Source organism: Antedon bifida, chromosome 7 (genome assembly GCF_963402885.1).
Source record: "Antedon bifida chromosome 7, ecAntBifi1.1, whole genome shotgun sequence".
Lineage (NCBI taxonomy): Eukaryota > Metazoa > Echinodermata > Crinoidea > Comatulida > Antedonidae > Antedon > Antedon bifida.
This window is the reverse complement of record NC_136232.1, coordinates 26,424,216-26,445,086: the sequence shown is the minus strand read 5'-3', so window position 1 is coordinate 26,445,086 and position 20,871 is coordinate 26,424,216. Positions and strand designations below refer to the sequence as shown.

The following is a 20,871-nucleotide window of genomic DNA, read 5'->3' as shown; positions in this document are numbered from 1 at the left end:
ATGGCCACTCGAATATAAAATATAGGATTTTTGTCTCTTTCGTCATAGCTCGTCTATTTTGTTATATTGTCTAGGTCAATCAATTATCTTTCGCATGATTTGATTTTTAAAATTGTGATGACGTCATCATGTGCAAAAGCGTCAATAACTTTGGTCACTTATTTTCACCTATTCTGCACTGTATGTAGTAGGTATACAGTATATAGTGCATACTGTATATACTTAGACGCGACACAAAACAGAGAGTACACGAAAATTGTTTCCATGGCATAATCGTTTTTCTGTGCGTAATATTCTAACGTATGACGTGCGCGTGGCGTTTGCGCTGCGGATAACCTAACTCGTCCGTAGTGACGAGTTAAAATCTAGTTTATTATTTATTTTATTTTATATAACTTTTTCTTTACTTCACTTACCTTTATCTGTTGGTGTTAAGTTACACTCTTCAATGTTAGAAGAGGAATTCTCCAATACTGATTCATGCAATTCTACATCTAAAAAAAAACAAATAACATAAAATAAACAAATAGAGGAGACTACACATTGAACAGTGTAAGGTTTATCTTGTATAATTTTATAATACATTAAAAAAAATATTACACAATGTTTTTTTTACATTAGGCCTAGAATTTAAATTGTTCATTTCCGACTCAGAAAACATGGTACTGTACCTATACAGTAAAGTCAGTAATAAAATACATGCAGTACAGTAGTAGTGTACACCTGAGTATGTAAGTAAAAACAAAATTAGGTCTATATACTATTTCATTCAGAAACCCAATAGAAAGGTTTACTCAACAAAATTAGCTACAAAATTTTGACTGTACTATTTTACTATATAAACACAACTTTAGAACTTGATAAAAAACGACATAATTCTTTAGTCTACAAATAATAAAAAAACAATAAATTTGAATCTGTCTAAAATGTTTCACTGAATACAGACTCATTTTGATAACAGTAAATATGAAAAATCTGAACCATGATGCTATTAAGAATATAAAAATAAACAAACCTTCAATGAAAATCCTAAAAGCCTTCATTTTATTGGTTTTTAATGATGTAAGAAAATTGTCCATCTTTGTGATATTCTTATCTATTATTGCTCTGTCTTCAAAGTCCATAATCAAACTCCAGCTGTCCTTGTAATTCTTTTCTAATGGATGGTTAAACACAGAATCAAGTTTTGATATTTCATCCTCTTTTAGTTCTTGTCCCAGCTGATAGATCTTTTGTCGGTAAGGTGTCAACATCAATACTACATGTGTCGTGATATCTTCAGGGGGTTGATTCTTAACCTTTATCTTGAAGCCGAATTGCTGGGTTACCTTTACTGTGTCATATAGAATAGTAACATTTGATGTACTCAACTTTCCAGAGGCTGTTAAATCCCGTAGTAGATCCATAACACTTTTAGCTCTACTCAACTTCACATTAGACATAATCAAATGGTCTTTGTATAATAGTTTCAATGCAGTGAGGAAACCCCGTCTATCATACCATTCTGCTGTATCAGTCAACAGCTGATTGAAATCATCCTCTGAGATTGCTAGAAAAAGAAGTAAAACACCATTACAATTTTAAGGTTTTTTTAAAGAACCAAACGTTAACACAATAAAACAAGATAACATAACCAGAGTTGAAACAAATCCACCAACCATGAAGTGTGGGACATGTGTTGGAAACGTGGAGAGCTAGTTCATAGCCATGTAGACTTAATTAAAACAAGACTATATCATTGCATATGAGATGATCATAGTAGCAAAGGTTGTAGTAGATTAAATTTAAAATACCAGGTTGGTGTCCAATGGGGCTTATTTTACCTTTTAAATTAAGTTTGTTTTTGTTTCTTCTAATTTCTGTTAATTTTCATTTTTTTATAATTTATGGCCTTGCACAGCCTTGATGAATCAAGTATTTTCCATGAGAAAATAAAGTATATTATTATTTAATGTTGTAAAAGCTCCAAATTTAAATCTATTCAAGTCACTCCTCAATGATCATTGGAAGTCCCTTGACTGCAAGTTTACTTTTTCACATTTATAAGCATTTTGGAACATTGTGTGTACACCCGGAGCCCTAAGCATCTAGATTTTGGGAAGAAGACAGGAAGGGTCATATAAGCTATATTTAGCTTGCTAACCGACCCAAAAACATCAAGCAAGTATCAAGCAAGTATTACTATTTCATACTGATGCAGTAATTTTTTTTTTTTGGTCAGCAAACTAAAATCTAACTGTAAATAAATGTAAATTGACATTGACTTCAGGTTTTCCAATCTACTTTTTAAATGTGTAAATCACCAAGCTTGTAACTTACCTTCAGAGGATGCCATGTTGTTAACTAGGTCTTTCTTGCTTTTGGCTTTGTAAAGATGTTTCAGATAAACTATTTCTACAAACAAAAGAAATGTGTAAACAAAGTTTATGGTGCACCAATATCAAGATCATACAGTAACACATTAGTCTTTTATCAAAAGCCATAGGGGGTGCTATATAGGCATAGCTTCAAGGCACTATTATCTTTGGCGTAAATGCAGCCACTTTTTTTTTAAACTGTACCAGATTTCTCGGAGAGTGGGCTAAAAATTCTTGTAATAAGCTAGTTTATTACATTTGTGTGTATAACTATAGTGTAGTTGAATACATTTACTTACAATTCAGCAATAATGTAACTTGTAGCATTAAGGTTATCATTCACATGCAAAGGAGGCTCAGGTATCTTGATGTACAGCATATACATCTTGATATTCTGCAGAGCAAGTAGATGTAGTCTCACCAGCACGAGCCACTCCTTTATACTGAATAACTGCATCGTCACTGTTGAATTTCAATCATGTTCCACACTTGAATGCACACTTTCCTCAACCTAAAATAGAAAACTGGTTTTTACTGGTTTAACATAACAATAAGCATATCAATCAATAGAGCTATTTAATGTAATGACGACCAACACCTTTGTCTACTATTGTCATAGCAACATCTACTTGTTTACCCTTTGCTTTTTCATTCTAATACCAAAGAACCATAGGTAAAAATGTAGAGAGTATGTAAAATGTATGTCTGTTTCCTAATTCCTTCGAATGAAATCAGTAAAATTATAATTTAATTTTCTTTTATGACTTTCAAAATTAACATTTTTAAATTTGTATTCAATATCAAATTTCAAACAGTTTTTTTATTAATGCATTAAAATAATATTAAAATATTTAAATTTATACCGGATATCTCACTTCTACTTCAGTGACTGATATTTCCTTAATTTAAAAAATCAATAACAGATAGAACTGATAGTAGCCTACAACTTAGCAAACAACGTAGGCATTGAAACATTATAAGTGGACATTTGTTTCATTTCGTATATCATTGTTAAAGTATTTATTCAAGTATGGAAATAAGTTTTTTTTATTAAACTTTCTTGGGTTATCCTCAGTTCATTCAGTTAATATAGTTTTCTTGTACCTTTTCTTTTATTTTAAATCTGTGTCTGTACGTAAAATTGAATGAACTGAAATAAAATGAAATGAAACTATACTCTTTTTCCACTATAGTACTTATTATGTACACTTTTGTACAAATAAGTTTATCTATATTGTTTTCAGTTATAAAATGACTGAATATAATAATATTGCAGTGACATGTGACCTTGATTAAAAGTTTTAACAATCTCTCGGGGTACCTTGAAGACATGATTATGATTTATTAGCAATTTCTACTAAAACGTAGACAATATTATAGATTGTATGTTTACCTACAATCTCTAGTAGGTCTATTGCTTAGCTTGCTACAACTTACACAATAACACTCATACAAAAAAAAAAGGGTTCTGAATCACCATTAAAATTCCTACAGTATGACAAACAAAAATTGTATACCTCAAGAGTTGGACTGTAAAGAATACATTTCTATAGGTTTTTTAAAAGTTATTTGTCCTTCATAGTGTCAGTCATGGAGTAGTGTGGACAGGCCATAAAATGGGCCATACAGGAATTTAACAGTTTTGTAATAATAACAATTTTTAATTAACTGACAATATATAATATACAATCTTGTCTAGAAAACTTGACAGTAACTGATTAGTTTTAAAATGGTCCTTATTTGATAGATAATAACAGATTCTTCATTAAAACCAGCACTTCACATTGATACAAGAAACCACTGGTAGAACTTTGATACAGTTTCAGTAAATAAAATTTAAAGCAGCAGGTGTTATGTTGACAGTCAAGATATGATACTAACAATTTGAGTCTGTTTTCATGTAATGTCCATATATAGAGACTGTAGTGATATCCCATAATGATAGCTAGTGCAGTACCAACAACTAAACTCAGAGACTTGAGAAACCAACTTAAATTCTCTCCTGTTGCCTCCTCATCTTCTGACACTTCATCCTCCTCAGAATCCCCCTCCTCCTCCTCTTGAATTGGTACCTCGTTATCTTCTGTGTCTTCCTCTGTGGAAGTGCAATTTGTGGCATCGTGGAGAGACCTCAAATCATTGTCTTTTTCTGGAGATGATCTTGGATGTAAACGTTCACTTCTCCTTTTTCGTATTCTCTCAGACATCATCAAGATTTATTAAATATTACTGAAATAAAAATAATTTTTTTAAATGCAAATGTTACTTATAAAAAAATTTTGAATGATGACTCTTTTTCTTATTTTGGAATTGTTATTGTTAAAGACCCCTTCCCTGCAATTTTGGACGTTTTTTGGAAAATAATACATATATATCACTTTAAAAACATTAAACCATGTCATTCCTTGTCTTAAATGTACGTTTTATGGTAAATTATGATAAAAAGTGAGAAACAATGCACTACCTAAGTAGCTCACGGCGATCGACCTCTCGTGGACGGTCTTAGGCCTAGCCTAGCTAGGCTTAGTTTTGTAGGCCTAGCTGGTAAACATCGGTAACGTACGAACATCGTACGCTAGCTATATACCTAGCCTGACGTTGTATAGTTGCTGCATTAATTGTCTTTCTATTTTTGCCAGACTCCGTTGATACAAATTGGGGAAAACCCGGTATTTTCGCTGAAAAGTTAGGAGTCTTCCATTTGTTTTGGCCTCACGATCGATCGAAAAGTGGGCAAATTACAGGTGAAAAACAAAAATATCAATCCGCGCGCAATGCATTTTGGGATTTATAGCGGGCCGCTATAATTATTAGAATCGACTTATTTTTCACATTTTAACCGTTTAAAGACGAAAAAAGTTATCGCAATAGGACCATATAGTATTATTTTTACATTAAATATAGTTTGCGATCTTAAATTAGATCTAAAAAACGTAGGGAAGGGGGCTTTAATATCACAAAGGGCCAAAAAAAACAATAATAACAAGAAATATTTCTTACAAAAAACGCTGCTCGACATTTTAAAATTAATCATTGTTCTTTCTTCAGATATATTTATGATTAATTATTAAAAAGATGTCCTTTAATCCCAAAAATACATACAAATCAAAGATAGTTCTTTAATTATGAATCACATGCCCATTTAAAAATGGTCAATTTTGAACTTTAATGTGCTGCGTGTGTGTGACCTCAAGGCATGCAACTGAATATCCTCTAGAGACAACGTGACTTCAAGCAAAGAGTGATATATATTCTTTGCTTCAAGTGAGAAAAATCTTTCCAGTCTGTTGATTCGCTTCAACCAATCAAAGGTCGAGAATCCAAAATCGTTCAACCATCAGCCCTCATAGACTCTCTTTTCCCAGACGTTTTTTTGGGTCCAGCAGCTGGGATCTATAAATTATAGTCGAGTTTACAAATTAGCAAAACTGTCGGCCTTAGATACTATAACTGCTGCTTGCTTTATATCAGAATGAGTCATCTCTTGTGACGTAGCGGGCTAGAGCAGCAGCTTGAAAACATTTATCAAAGAATACAAAATATATAGACGACATTAATATTTTACTAATTTTTTCTGCCTCTACTATTTACTGAACAGTACAAAACAGCCAAGGAAAGACCAAAAAGCTTGGCACGAAATAGACTGAACAATTGCAAACATTGAAAAATTAAAAAAATAAGTGAAGATTTAGGCCTATCTATAGATTTTTTATTTTTTTAATGAATTAATATAAAACATGCACTTTTTTTGCACAAACACTGATATGATACACATTTGTCACGCATTTTAGCACAAGTCTATTCATGAACATTTGTTATCATTATTTGGCCTAGGCCTTACCTAGCTAGTAGGCCTGACCTAGGCGGCTTCTAAGACTGACAGGGGGGCCTAACTATACTATCTATAGCCTACGCCAGGAGCCTAGGCTAGCCCTACACTGTAGCTAGGGCCTAGCTAGGCCTACTACTACTAGGCCTACTCCTAGTACTACTAGGCCTAGATTATTTAAGAGGACCCTACCCCTAGCCTACTTACTACTACTAGGCCTAGTCGGAATAATAGCTACTGTATGTAGGACCTATTGGTGAGTATCTAATGATTCACATTTACCTATATTGTATTTTACCCTACTGTAGGCCTAGGGCCTAGTAGGCTAGGCCTCACTTCTTTCATGCGCAACTAGACTCACGTCGTCAGGCAGCATTTTCTCTCTCCGATTCTCCACCGACGACACGAACCTCAAAAACGTGGAACCTCGTATGGAGCGCAACCCACGACAAAATGTTTAAAATATTAATTTTCAGGTATGGAATGGCAATATAGCAAAAACAAATGTAACCACATTGATTCTTACCATTGTACAAAGGAAACTTTGGATTCCGAAACTTTTAACATCTTTAAAGAAAAACATCATAGACATCTGCAGTGTTTGAATGTAGAATTAAGTAAGTACAGTGAATTCAAATTGTTACTCAGTCATTTCGATATTTCAAAGGCAGCAGGGTAAGGTAATACATCAGCTACCATATAAACATTTTGTTTTTCTTGATGTGAACTTCAACTGGAACATAATGTCAAATTGGTCAAAGTCAACAGTATGTCGTTAATCAAGTAGATCGCTGTACTGTAGTCGTTATTTGTGAAATATCATGAAAATATTAAATATTACAAGAAAATAAATTTAAAACACTGTTTTTTTAAATCTTTTATTCATCTATTCATCTTATCTAGTAATAATAGGTATAAAAAAAGAAAAATCCATTCAAGTAAAACCAACTACAGGCATTTATGTTCACAGATTAATTAACCAATAAGCTATTATCAAATGTACAAAACACTTTATCATCGGAACAATTGAACAATCATAAAAACTAATTTCATCTAAAATACTATACTATACTAGTTAAATTAATACTTAAACCTTAAACTTAATAGAACATAATGCAGTTTTGTTTATTGTAGACATAAGATATGCATAAAATTGGTAATAATAAACCATTAAATTAATATCCAATTGTTCAGCCATTATATTCTGAATTCTTTGTATGCCTCATAAGGTATGCTCCTACTCTATGCCGGTGAAACTCCAGTATATAGAGAAATATTTCTGTCTCGTACACAGACGAGACAACGATTTACAACGTATCAACTTCAAATTATAACTAAAAAATGTATAGGTATTTCATAATAAACCATTAAATTAATATCTAATTGTTCAGCTATTATATTGTGACTGAATCCTTTGTATGCCTCGTAAGGTATGCTCCTACTCTATGCCGGTGAAACTCCGGTATGTAGAGAAATATTTCTGTCTCGTACACAGACGAGACAACGATTTACAACGTATCAACTTCAAATTATAACTAAAAAATGTATAGGTATTTCATAATAAACCATTCAATTAATATCTAATTGTTCAGCCATTATATTCTGACTGAATCCTTTGTATGCCTCATAAGGTATGCTCCTACTCTATGCCGGTGAAACTCCGGTATGTAGAGAAATATTTCTGTCTCGTACACAGACGAGAGACAACGATTTACAACGTATCAACTTCAAACTATAACTAGAATTTATAGGTATTTCTGCCCTGTTTAACAACAAAACAAGGGCAACGTATTCCAACGTATCTATAAGCAATAAAAACCAACTCGACTTCTGAATTTAGAATTCTATCATTCTCATCAATTTGTGCTGTCTTCACGACGGTACGAAAAGAAATGAAGGCGGTAATACATGGAAGTGGTCCCACGCTATAGCGGACTATCCCATTTATTAAGGAGGTGAACTACTGTAAGATTATTCTTTTCGTAATTGTTTTCGCACTTCGCTGAAAAGGGCTACTGTCGGGTTTATCCAGGTATGAAGGCACGTAATAGACTCTGAAATTATGCAATAACTATTATAAAGACAGAAACTATTCACAGATTCTTTATCTTTTTTGTCTAAAGTGACATAACAATGCAGTGTCAACAAATTTCAGAACATTCCAATGTTTACAAGTCAGAAATTCTTTTTTAACATACTGTACGTCTCTATTTTAAAATGTATACACTTTTATACCAAAAGCAGATCCAAGTGGATATCTGCACACGCTCATTCATCCCTTTGACCAAATGACAATTTTATTATTCAACTCATTCAAATATTTTCAAATGTTAAGGCTTTTAAAAGATGAAAGTTGTTTGGGTATGTTGCTTCGTCAATACCACAATAATAAAACTATACACAAAGATGTGCTATAACTAACTTGAATAATAAGTCAAGTCAAACGAACAATATGGCCATCTACGTACGTTGTTTCTCTCTCTTCCTTCAACTACATACGTCATACGTATGGGCAGCCTTCAGGGCCTCACAAAAGTTATGTGTAAAAATGATTCCATATATATTGTACTATTGTCTATGTCCATGACATTATCAATTGACAAGTTATAATCACTCCATTTGAAAAGATCATAGCAATATATTACATTTATCAACTTGGAAATTGAAACACCTGAAAGATCATTCCCCCTCAGGTCAAGCATGCCAGGTTTTAATACCACTTCATTTAATTCACAATCCTTCAATAAGTCTCTAATAATAGTACCTGAGAGATTACAATTAACCAAGGTAAGCCAATTAAGTTGTGGAGAAAATTTCAACAAACAAGCTAATTTGGCTACTCCAATTGAAGTCAAGTCAGTTCCAGTTAAATCTAAATGTTTCAATGTCAACCAACCATGTTCATGGCAAGCATCAGCAAGACTTTCTAGATTATAAACTGACAAGCTATAATCACTCCATTTGAAATACGTATTAAATACGTTTACCAACTTTGAAAGTGAAACACCATCTATATCTGATAGATCATTTCCCATTAGCTTAAGTATGCCACTTTTTAGTATCACTTTGTTTAATTCACACTCCTTCAGTAAGTCTTTTATAATAGTACCCGAGAGATTACAATTTTCCAAGACAAGTTTACATAATTTTGGTGAGAATTGTAATAACCAAGCTAATTTGGATCCTTCAATTGCAGCTAAATTAAGACCACTTAAATTTAAACTGTTCCATGTCAAATTTTGACTATGTTCATGGCAGGCATCTGCGAGACTTTCTAGATTACCAACTGACAAGCTATAATCACTCCATTTGAAAAGATCACTCCATTTGAAAAGATCATCGCAATATATTAGATTTATCAACTTGGAAAGTGAAACACCGGAAAGATCATTCCTCCTCAGGTCAAGCATGCCAGGTTTTAATACCACTTTGTTTACTTCACATTCCTTCAATAAGTCCCTTATAATTGTACCTGAGAGATTACAATCAACCAAGTCAAGATGACGTAATTCTGGTGAGAATTGTAATAACCAAGCTAATTTGGATCCTTTAATTGCAGCTAAATCAAGACCACTTAAATCTACATGTTTCCATGTCAACATACAACCATGTTCATGGCAGGCATCTGTAAGACTTTCTAGATTATCAACTGACAAGCTATAATCACTCCATTTGAAAAGAACATCATATATTAGATGTATCAACTTCGAAAGTGAAAGGCCATCTATATCTGAAAGATCATTTCCCTCTAGTCTAAGCATGCCAGGTTTTAATATCACTTTGTTTACTTCACATTCCTTCAATAAGTCTCTTATAATAGTACCCGAGGGATTACAATTAACCAAGTCAAGTTTACGTAATTCTGGTGAGAATTGTAATAACCAAGCTAATTTAGATATGTTAATTGCAGCTAAGTGAAGACCACTTAAATTTAAACTGTTCCATGTCAACTTATGACTATGTTCATGGCAGGCATCTGCGAGACTTTCTAGATTATTAACTGACAAGCTATAATCACTCCATTTGAATGAGTTGTAATTGTAATACATTAGATTTACCAACTTGGAAAGTGAAACACCCTCTATATCTGAAAGATCAATTCCCTCTAGCCTAAGCATGTCAGGTTTTAATACCACTTTGTTTACTTCACATTCCTTCAATAAGTCTCTTATAATAGTACCTGAGAGATTGCAATTAACCAAGTCAAGTTTACGTAATTCTGGTGAGAATTTCAACAAACAAGCTAATTTGGATACTCCAATTGAAGCCAAGTCAGTTCCAGTTAAATTTAATTGTTTCCATATCAACACACAACCATGTTCATGGCAAGCATCTGCGAGACTTTCTAGATTATCAACTGACAACCTATAATCACTCCATTTGAAATACGTATGTAATACGTTTACTAACTTGGAAAGTGAAATACCATCTATATCTAAAAGATCATTTCCCTTTAGCATAAGCATTTTAGGTTTTAATGTCACTTTGTTTACTACACATTCCTTCAATAAGTCTCTTATAATAGTACCCGAGAGATTACAATTAACCAAGTCAAGTTTACGTAATTCTGGTGAGAATTGTAATAACCAAGCTAATTTAGATATGTTAATTGCAGCTAAGTGAAGACCACTTAAATTTAAACTGTTCCATGTCAACTTATGACTATGTTCATGGCAGGCATCTGCGAGACTTTCTAGATTATCAACTGACAAGCTATAATCACTCCATTTGAAAGGATCATCCCAATTTATTAGATTTATCAACTTGGAAAGTGAAACACCGGAAAGATCATTCCCCCTAAGGTCAAGCATGTTAGGTTTTAATACCACTTTGTTTACTTCACATTCCTTCAACATGTCTCTTATAATGGTACCGGAGAGATTACAATTAACCAAGTCAAGTTGACGTACTTTTGATGAGAATTGTAATAACCAAGCTAATTTGGATCCTTTAATTAGAGCTAGATGAAGACCACATAAATCTAAACGTTTCCATTTCAACGTACTACCATGTTGATGGCAGGCATCTGCAAGACTTTCTAGATTATCAACTGACAAGCTATAATCACTCCATTTGAAACTACCTCTATAGCAATTCATTACATTTATCAACTTGGAAAGTGAAACACCATCTATATCTGAAAGATCATTTCCCTCTAGCATAAGCATATCAGGTTTTAATACCACTTTGTTTACTTCACATTCCTTCAATAAGTCTCTTATAATAGTACCTGAGAGACTACAATTAACTAATTTAAGTTCTTGTAATTCTGGTGAGAATTGAAATAACCAAGCTAATTTGGATCCTTTAATTGCCGCTAAATGAAGACCACTTAAATTTAAATGTTTCCATGTCAACTTATGACCATTTTCATGGCAGGCATCTGCAAGACTTTCTAGATTACCAACTGACAAGCTATAATCACTCCAATTGAAAGTTTCATGACTATGAAAGAATATATAACTGGAAAAGTAACATATTACATTTACCAACTTGGAAAGTGAAACACCATCTATATCTGATAGGTCATTTCTATTTAGCCTAAGAATGTGAGGTTTTAATACCACTTTGTTTTTATCACATTCCTCCAACATGCATCTTATAATAGTACCAGTGAGATTACAATTTATCATGTAAAACTGACTTAAAAGTGGGGAAAATTTTAACAAACAGGCTAATTTGGATCCTTCCATTGACCTCAAGTTACATCCACTTAAATCTAATTCTGTCCATGTCAACGTAGTGCCATGTTTATGACATGAATCTATCAAACTTTTTAGATTATCAACTGACAAGCTATGATCATTCCATATGAAAGAACTGAAATCCATTAGATTTACCAACTTGGAAAGTGAAACACCATCTATATCTGATAGATCGTCATTTAGCCTAAGCATGCCAGGTTTTAATACCACATTGTTTACTTCACATTCCTCCAACAAGTCTCTTATAATAGTACCTGAGAGACTACAATTAACTAATTTAAGTTCTTGTAATTCTGGTGAGAATTGAAATAACCAAGCTAATTTGGATCCTTTAATTGCCGCTAAATGAAGATCACCTAAATCTAAACGTTTCCATGTCAACGTACTACCATGTTGATGGCAGGCATCTGCAAGACTTTCTAGATTATAAACTGACAAGCTATAATCGCTCCACCTGAAATCAGGAATCATTACATTTACCAGCTTGGAAAGTGAAACACCATCTATGTCTGATAGATCATTTCCCTCTAGCCTAAGCCAACGCATACCAGGTTGTATAACCACTTTGTTTACTTCACATTCCTTCAACATGCATCTTATAATAGTACCAGTGAGATTACAATTTATCAAGTCAAACTCATTTATTTGTGGGGAAAATTTTAACAAACAGGCTAATTTGGATCCTTCCATTGACCTCAAGTCATGTCCACTTAAATCTAATTGTGTCCATGTCAACGTAGTGCCATGTTTATGACATGAATCTATCAGACTTTTCAGATTATCAACTGACAAGCTATGATCACTCCATTTGAAAGAACTGAAATCCATTAGATTTACCAACTTGGAAAGTGAAACACCATCTATATCTGAAAGATCCGCATTTCTATTTAGCCTAAGCATGCCAGGTTTTAATACCACATAGTTTACTTCACATTCCTCCAACAAGTCTCTTATAATAGTACCTGAGTGACTACAATTAACCAAGTCAAGTTCTTGTAATTCTGGTGAGAATTGATATAACCAAGCTAATTTGGATCCTTTAATTGCTGCTAAATGAAGATCACCTAAATCTAAACGTTTCCATGTCAACATACTACCATGTTCATGGCAGGCATCTGCAAGAATTTCTAGATTATAAACTGACAAGCTATAATCACTCCACCTGAAATCAGGAATCATTACATTTACGAACTTGGAAAGTGAAACACCATCTATGTCTGATAGATCATTTCCCTTTAGCCTAAGCCTACGCATACCAGGTTGTATAACCACTTTGTTTACTTCACATTCCTTCAACATGTCTCTTATAATGGTACCGGAGAGATTACAATTAACCAAGTCAAGTTGACGTAATTTTGATGAGAATTGTAATAACCAAGCTAATTTGGATCCTTTAATTAGAGCTAAATTAAGACCACATAAATCTAAACGTTTCCATTTCAACGTACTACCATGTTGATGGCAGGCATCTGCAAGACTTTCTAGATTATCAACTGACAAGCTATAATCACTCCATTTGAAATACGTAATTACATTTACCAACTTGGAAAGTGAAACACCATCTATACCTGATAGATCATTTCCCTTTAGCTTAAGTATGCCACTTTTTAGTATCACTTTGTTTAATTCACACTCCTCCAATAAGTCTCTTATAATAGTACCTGAAAGATTACAATTAACCAAGTCAAGTTTATGTAATTTTGGTGAGAATTGTAATAACCAAGCTAATTTGGATCCTTTAATTAGAGCTAAATGAAGACCACTTAAAGTTAAAAGTTTCCATGTCAACTTACGACCATGTTCATGGCAGGCATCTGCAAGACTTTCTAGATTATTAACCGACAAGCCATATTTATTCCAAATGAAAGGTTCATAACTATAATCAGGGGAATAGTAACAAATTAGATTAACACACTTGGAAAGTGAAACACCATCAATATCTGAAAGATCATTTTCCGTTAGCTTAAACATGTCACGTTTTAATACCACTTTGTTTACTTCACATTCTTTCAATAAGTCTCTTATAATAGTACCTGAGAGATTACAATTAACCAAGTCAAGTTGACGTAATTCTGGTGAGAATTGAATTAACCAAGCTAATTTGGATCCTTTAATTGCAGCTAAATAAAGACCACATAAATCTAAATGTTCCCATGTCAACTTACAACCATGTTCATGGCAGGCATCTGCGAGACTTTCTAGATTATTAACCGACAAGCTATAATGACTCCATTTGAAATACGTATTTAATACGTTTACTAACTTGGAAAGTGAAACACCATCAATATCTGAAAGATTATTTCTCTTTAGTCTAAGCATGTTAGGATTTAATACCACTTTGTTTACTTCACATTCTTCCAATAATTCTTTTATAATAGTACCAGAGAGATGACAATCAACCATGCTAAGCCAACATACATCTGGTGACAATTGTAATAACCAAGCTAATTTGGATCCTTTAATTGCAGCTAAATTTAGACCATATAAATCTAATCTGTTCCATCTCAACTTATGACCATGTTCATGGCAAGCATCTGCGAGACTTTCTAGATTATCAACTGAAAAATTATAATCACTCCATTTGAAAGAATAATCGTAATCCACTAGAGGTACCAATTTGGAAAGTGAAACACCATCTATTGCTGAAAGATCATTTCCCTCTAGTCTAAGCCTTGTGTATTTCAATAGAACCTTGCCTTTCTTATTGAATAATTTATTAAATACTGCACCAGATAATTGACAATCACTCAATATTATGCAATGAGTTATGTTCATCAAAATTCTTAGTGAACCTACAGAAATATTACTTAGATCATTATGACTGAGATCAATCTGTCTAAATTCTAAGGAGATATCATTTACTTGATCAATAACATGATTCAATACATCAATACTACCAGGTTTGAACTTCAGATACAGTGGTTTGGAAGAAAATTTCAACAAATGAATCAAAAATTTACGATTTGTTGACTTCATAACATTAATCCGCTTTAAACTGTATTTAAATTGAAAATTAACCATTACAGCTGAAAGGGTATCAAACTCTTCTAACATTGAATGCAATTTAAACAACCGGTCACTAACATCATAAACAGACGAACGTACGATATCACAATCACTTAATTCATGTCTCGGATTGTGATAATCTATCAGATTGTCACTCATTAGTCCATGTATAATTATATAGATATGAACTAGCATAGAACAAAATGTTTCTGTTGGTTTAGTGTCTTTTGTTTTTATGATCTTTAATAATGTATCTACAACACTCATTGGATCTTCCTTAACCCTTTCAAAACAAATGTTCATAAGCTGTACCAAATGTTTGTTTTCAAATTGTTGTTTTGCTTTTTGATTATCCAAATCATCATAATCAAGAACATTCTTAAACATCTCACACACAGCATCAGTTGATATGTTTGGCAACTCACGTACTACATGCACTTGATGTTCTGGTTTCACATAGCTAAAATATTTTGCTAGTGAATAGTAGTTTGCAGCTGTTTTCACCTTTAACCAATGTTTTATCATTTTACCAGCATCTTTACCTAGGAATTCCATAGTGAATATGATTGTCATGTGTAGATATGGATTTAACAGCATCTTTTTACACTCTTCTTCATTCATCTCATTTGACAAACATGCATTAGCAAGGTAAAACCCTGCTAATGCCTCTGAAACTAGCTTGTGTGGTGGTGCAAACACTGCCTTTCTATCAATTTTAATACTAGATGCTTTTTTGTAAACAAATCCTAGTTTCAGTACTAATTCTACTGTATCCTTGTCAACCATACTATCAAACTCATTTTTGTAGATATAGAGATTGTTTTCTGTCAGGCCGTTAAACATACATTGACCTAGTGCAAGTATAGCCTTTTTATATGGAGCTCGAATTTCCCATATTTCTGCAATTTTATTTTCCTCAACCTTTGTATGTTGATTTAAAGTACAACAAATAAATTCTTTAAAAAAATCTGACATGGTAATTGAAAGTATTTCATCTGTCATTGGCATAGAAGAAGTGGATTGGTCACACATACTACAAATTATAAGTAATAACAATGGAGATGAACACAGTTCCTCTAAGTGTACTGTTTTGTTTTTAACCTGCCATTGATATTTGTATGGTGGTTTAAGGTCTAATTTTGTAATCAACCTTTCTCCTAATTCAGGATTATTTTTAAAGTATTTCTCAATATAAAACTTCTTGCTTTCTTTACTAAATCCATTGACCTGAACATGCACATCACAGTTTTCAACAAATGTTGTAATGTTTAGAGGTCGAGATGTTATTAATGTGGCATTATTGTAACCTGAACTAAACTTTAAAAATTTCAGTCGATTTTTAGCAACTTTCTTCAACTCATCTAATCCATCTAATAGTAAAACTATTTCATCCCCATTTTCTATTATGAACGCTTTAATTAATTCCATAGGATCTTCTTTGGATACACTTTTCAAATGATTAGCAAATCTTTCAAGGTCAATTTGATCAACAATACTATCTATGATTGTCTTTCCTACCTCCATGTCTCTGATATTTATTAGAAACAATAGTTTGTCAGAAAATGTATCATCCTTACCCTTAGCCCAGTTATGAGCAATGTACCTGAGAAGGGTTGTCTTTCCCATCCCTCCTTTACCTGTAAGTAGAACTTTACATGATCTTTTAGATTTTATAATGCTCAATACTTCCTCCAAACATGTAGGTTTAGCATTTTGCTGCCTCGTTGCCTGGTCAACCTGTTTTTTTTTTGTAGATTGAAGTAATGTGAGATCTGTGAAGACATCTGCAATATCTACTTTGTGTTCTTCATCAAAAACTGCTGTTCCCATCAGGTTCATATCTTTGTATAAGTCTTGTAGTTCTTCCTTCAAAAACATCTTGGTAGCTGTTAAAAAATTAATTGCATTATCTAAAAGATTCAATGAAAATTCAGTAAAAAAAGTAATCACATGTAAATTTAATAGCATATCTCATTTCCAATCATGTGACAGAGTTAGCGACTTTTTAAGGTGTGTTTATCCTGAATGTTTTATTTCTTGAACTATAGTTTTATAGAAACAACAGAATGTATCGATTATGTCATGGTAGAACATCTATAAGTGTACAACAACAAAGGTCAAAACCATAAAATCATTATTTTGCACGCATCAAAAAAATAAGAACATTTCAATGTGGTGGGTATTTTATTGATTTAACTATGCCATTGAATCAGGTTAAAAATTACCTTTATCTGCTGGTGATAACTTACTTTCTTTAGAGTTAGAAGAGGAAAGCTTCATTACTGTTTCACCTAATGAAAAAATCAACAAAATAAATACTTTGCAGAACCACCTAATTACTGAGAAAAAAAAACCAACAATCATGTTGGTAAAAGTAGTTTGAACTCAATACAAAATAATTTATGCAGAACTAATTCAAAACATTAATTAAACTTTGAATAATTAAATATGAAATCAATAAACAACTCTAAGGGAACATTACTATAATTTGTCTGACATAGTGCTTTGGAGAGAGTGTTCTTTTTCTTTTCATATTCATTCATATACACATTTATTCAGTTATTTATGGCAACAACTGTGGCTCGCACTAGAAGCAATAGCTTGTCTCATGAGGGCCATATACAATACAAATATGCAAATACATAAAAAGAAAAAAAATGTATAAAACAATAAACAATAATATAAGTCAAAAACGAAAAAATATTGAGCATAACAAAAGTAACATTTTACATATTTTTTTAAGTAATTAAAGATACAGAAAGTTTTATTTTAACAGGGAGATCATTTCATAATTTTAGGTCAAATTTTGGACAAATGGAAGTAAAACAACTTTTAATACAGTATCAGAATACTGTTTTATGGATTTTATAGGCTAATATACCTATACTGTATTAAAGTACTATACAGTACATTACCTATACTGTATTAAAGTACTATACAGTACATTACCTATACTGTATTAAAGTACTATACAGTACATTACCTTCCTGTAGAATGCAAACAGCACGTTTGAGTTCTAGTCGTTCCAATATTTCAATAAATTCTTCCATTTTTGTTGCCGTGATCACCTGTTTATGCTCTAGATCTCTTATCAAAGCCCAGCTATCTTCATATTTCTTCAGAGGTGTGTTGTAGATTGCATCAATGTTTGATACATCACATGGCATCAGACAGTAACCAAATTGGACTAATTTCTGCCTGTGGATTTTGAACCTAGTAATTGGGGCTTGTTTGTCAATGACAGGAAATGAAGGTATCTTTTCTTTAAGCTTACGCTGGAGAGAAAATTCTTCAGTTAACTTGATGACATCATGAAGAAGAGTAAGATCTTGATAATTGAATTCATCAGCTGATTCCAGTACGTTTAACAGATCTATCATCTCAGTGATTCCTGATAGTTTGTACTCTTTCACAAGATCTCTGAACAATACTTTCAACATACCAAGTTGGTTGCGAGCATCAAAATAATTGGAGATAATTATTTTCAGAAAGTTAAAATCTTTCTCTGGTATTCCTAAAAATAGTTAAAATATATGTAATAAAATATAAATATACAGTGTTAAGATAATGCGTGTATTCTTTCTTATTATGATGTATGGTAGCAATTTACAGTATTTAAACTTTATATTCTGGAAACTCGCTCCATAATTTCTAGCTTTTTTTCTTGTTTGTATCTTTACTGATAGCTTTAATTTATATTATTTATATGTGTATAATAATATATTCATATCATCACAAACTGTATACAGATCAAGACAGATCTATAATAACTCTATTCCAACCAAAAATTAATCTTTTTGTCAACTAACATGTCCATTCTATAGTGACCATCAGCTCTATACAAATGGAAGATGAATTCTAGAGTTGATATAATTATCTCATAGTTTTCTATTGGAACAGTGAAAGGTGTATTATTGACCATGGTGCTAAAAAACAATGAATTTAGAGTATCACCGTGCCGATAGGTTGGATGCACACTTTTATTTAGTTACATGATGCAACTTCAATTAAGAAAGGAATTTTTCCAATGTATCATGGCAAGTCTACTGTGAAATTCTATTAGAGTACACTAGCTTTATGCAATGGTGAAAGAAAGATAACTGAACTAAATAAGGCCATTTTATTATTACAGATACTAGGTAAAATATTTTTGTCAGCAGACTAATATTAAAACCTAACTCTACAATAACAATCACATGTAAATCTATCTCTAACTATTTGGTGAGATAGAAACCACAGTTTATTCAAAAGATGTGTGAATTACCATGGTTACTTACCTTTAGTGGATGCCGCCATGTTGTTGAACTAGAACTTTAGATTTATTAAAGTATGTTTTTTCCAAATGTGTTCTGTAAACCATAGAGAAAAAGAAACAAGTAATCAAAATAAAATTAATAATTATCTACACACAAGTCTTTATTAGGGAGGGCGGTCGGCCTCATTTACGATGGCAAAAAAAAAAATGATATTCCTGTCACGAAAAAAATGGTCCAGGGTCAAAATCGGTCCGGCCGGACCAGTTTTGGCTCTAAATTTTTAAAATAAAAGCAGTCCGCTAACTGCAAAAATCGGTTTTATCAATTTTAATTAAATTACTAGGCCTACGATATGTGTTTATGGCTAGAAAAATATCCCATGATATATATGTAAGTTATCTTGTCGGATAAATACTATAAATAAAATATGTATTTTTATTTAGGTGTTCTGTCAGATTACAGCCTGCCACACACTCACATGAACGGGTATGGGACGCTGATATTGCCAGCTAGATTTTATTTTATGATTGAGGCCTTTTTTTTTCCTTGGCCTAATCAATATAAATATTGGTATAAATGTTTTATTATATATTGTATTGAATTGATTTATTGATTAATTAACCATAAATCAGTAATATATTAAATTGTTTTTAACATAATGGGGAAACGAAGAATCAATTAAAAACAGACAGATTATACACAAAAAGCCTAACAATTAGTATTATTGTTGCTACTATATAATGATTAAAAAAAACAGGCTTGTTACAACCGTTAATGTAGAAAACGCCAGCTAATGTCGAAACAACCGTTAATGTAGAACAACCCACCGCTTATGTAGTAAAACCTCCAGCTTATGTAGAAACACCAATAGCTTATGTAGTAAATAAAAATCAACACCAGCTAATGTAGAAACAGTCAACAGCTTATGTAGTAACGAAAATTGCCTCCAAGCTTATGTAGTTACTATCGCCAGCTAATGTAGAAAATGTTATATATTTTACAAAAATGTCTCATTCATGTGCAAATGCATCGATCTTTACTTAGCTATCAGTCTTTCCACCTCTCGTAAGCAAGCAAGTTTCTAAAACGACCACACATCGTAAGGGATCACCTCCTCTCATAAGGGACCACTTCTCATAATCGACCACCTCTCGTAAGCGGCCACCTCTCGTAAGGACCACACCTCTTTTAAGGGACCACGACCTCTTTCTCTCTATTAAAATACCGCTTCTCATAATCGTCAGTGACGACTCTTTTAAAGGACCAGCTCTCTTATCGACCACGCCTCTCGTAAGTGACGACCCCTTTTAAAGGACCACCACCTCTATTAAGGGACTGCTTCTCATAATCGACCATCTCCCATCACAATGACCTCTCGAAAGTGACCACCTCTATTGAACGACCACTGTCTCTGTTAAGGGACCGCTTCTTATCATTGACCCCTTCCGAGAGGTGGTCGATTATGGTAAATGGTCCCTTAAAAGAGACGGTGGTCGTCGTTCAATAGAGGTGGTCACTTACCGTAAGTCGTTGTGACGGGAAATAGTCGATTATGAGAAGCGGTTCTTTAATAGAGAGAGAAAGAAGTCGTGGTCCCTTAAAAGAGGTGGTCACTTACGAGAGGTGTGGTCGCTTTTCATAATCGAGAGGATTTGATATGAGAGGAGGTGATCACTTACGAGAGGTGGTCGATTATAATAAGTGGTCCCTTAATAGAA

At 32.9% G+C, this 20,871-nt stretch overlaps 3 protein-coding genes across 5 annotated transcripts in view; all 3 read right to left on the bottom strand.

The window, feature by feature from the left end:
* LOC144847448 (coiled-coil domain-containing protein 174-like) overlaps positions 1–20,871 on the bottom strand; it is a 54,694-nt gene that overhangs the window by 1,237 nt on the left and 32,586 nt on the right. The window lies entirely within an intron of this gene.
* The window catches only part of LOC144847405 (uncharacterized), an 88,801-nt gene that overhangs the window by 45,147 nt on the left and 22,783 nt on the right, over positions 1–20,871 (bottom strand). Inside the window, exons 9-10 of one of the 2 annotated variants that reach the window (XM_078703743.1) lie at positions 17,123–17,188; positions 9,864–16,807 (exon numbers count right to left, since the gene is read on the bottom strand). In XM_078703743.1, coding sequence (XP_078559869.1) covers positions 9,864–16,807; positions 17,123–17,188 — 7,010 coding nt within the window. The remainder of the gene's footprint in view (positions 1–9,863; positions 16,808–17,122; positions 17,189–20,871) is intronic. The other variant, XM_078703744.1, reaches the window with a different exon arrangement.
* Positions 3,882–6,581, bottom strand: LOC144847462 (uncharacterized). 2 transcript variants are annotated; one of them, XM_078703847.1, is made up of 2 exons: positions 6,523–6,581; positions 3,882–4,586 (listed from the first exon to the last, which is right to left on the bottom strand). In XM_078703847.1, the coding sequence occupies exon 2, from the start codon at positions 4,565–4,567 to the stop codon at positions 4,094–4,096; it is 474 nt and encodes a 157-aa protein (XP_078559973.1). In that variant the 5' UTR covers positions 4,568–4,586; positions 6,523–6,581; the 3' UTR covers positions 3,882–4,093. The 2 variants fall into 2 exon arrangements, with proteins under 2 accessions (XP_078559973.1, XP_078559972.1); XM_078703846.1 differs by having other exon boundaries at positions 6,469–6,576.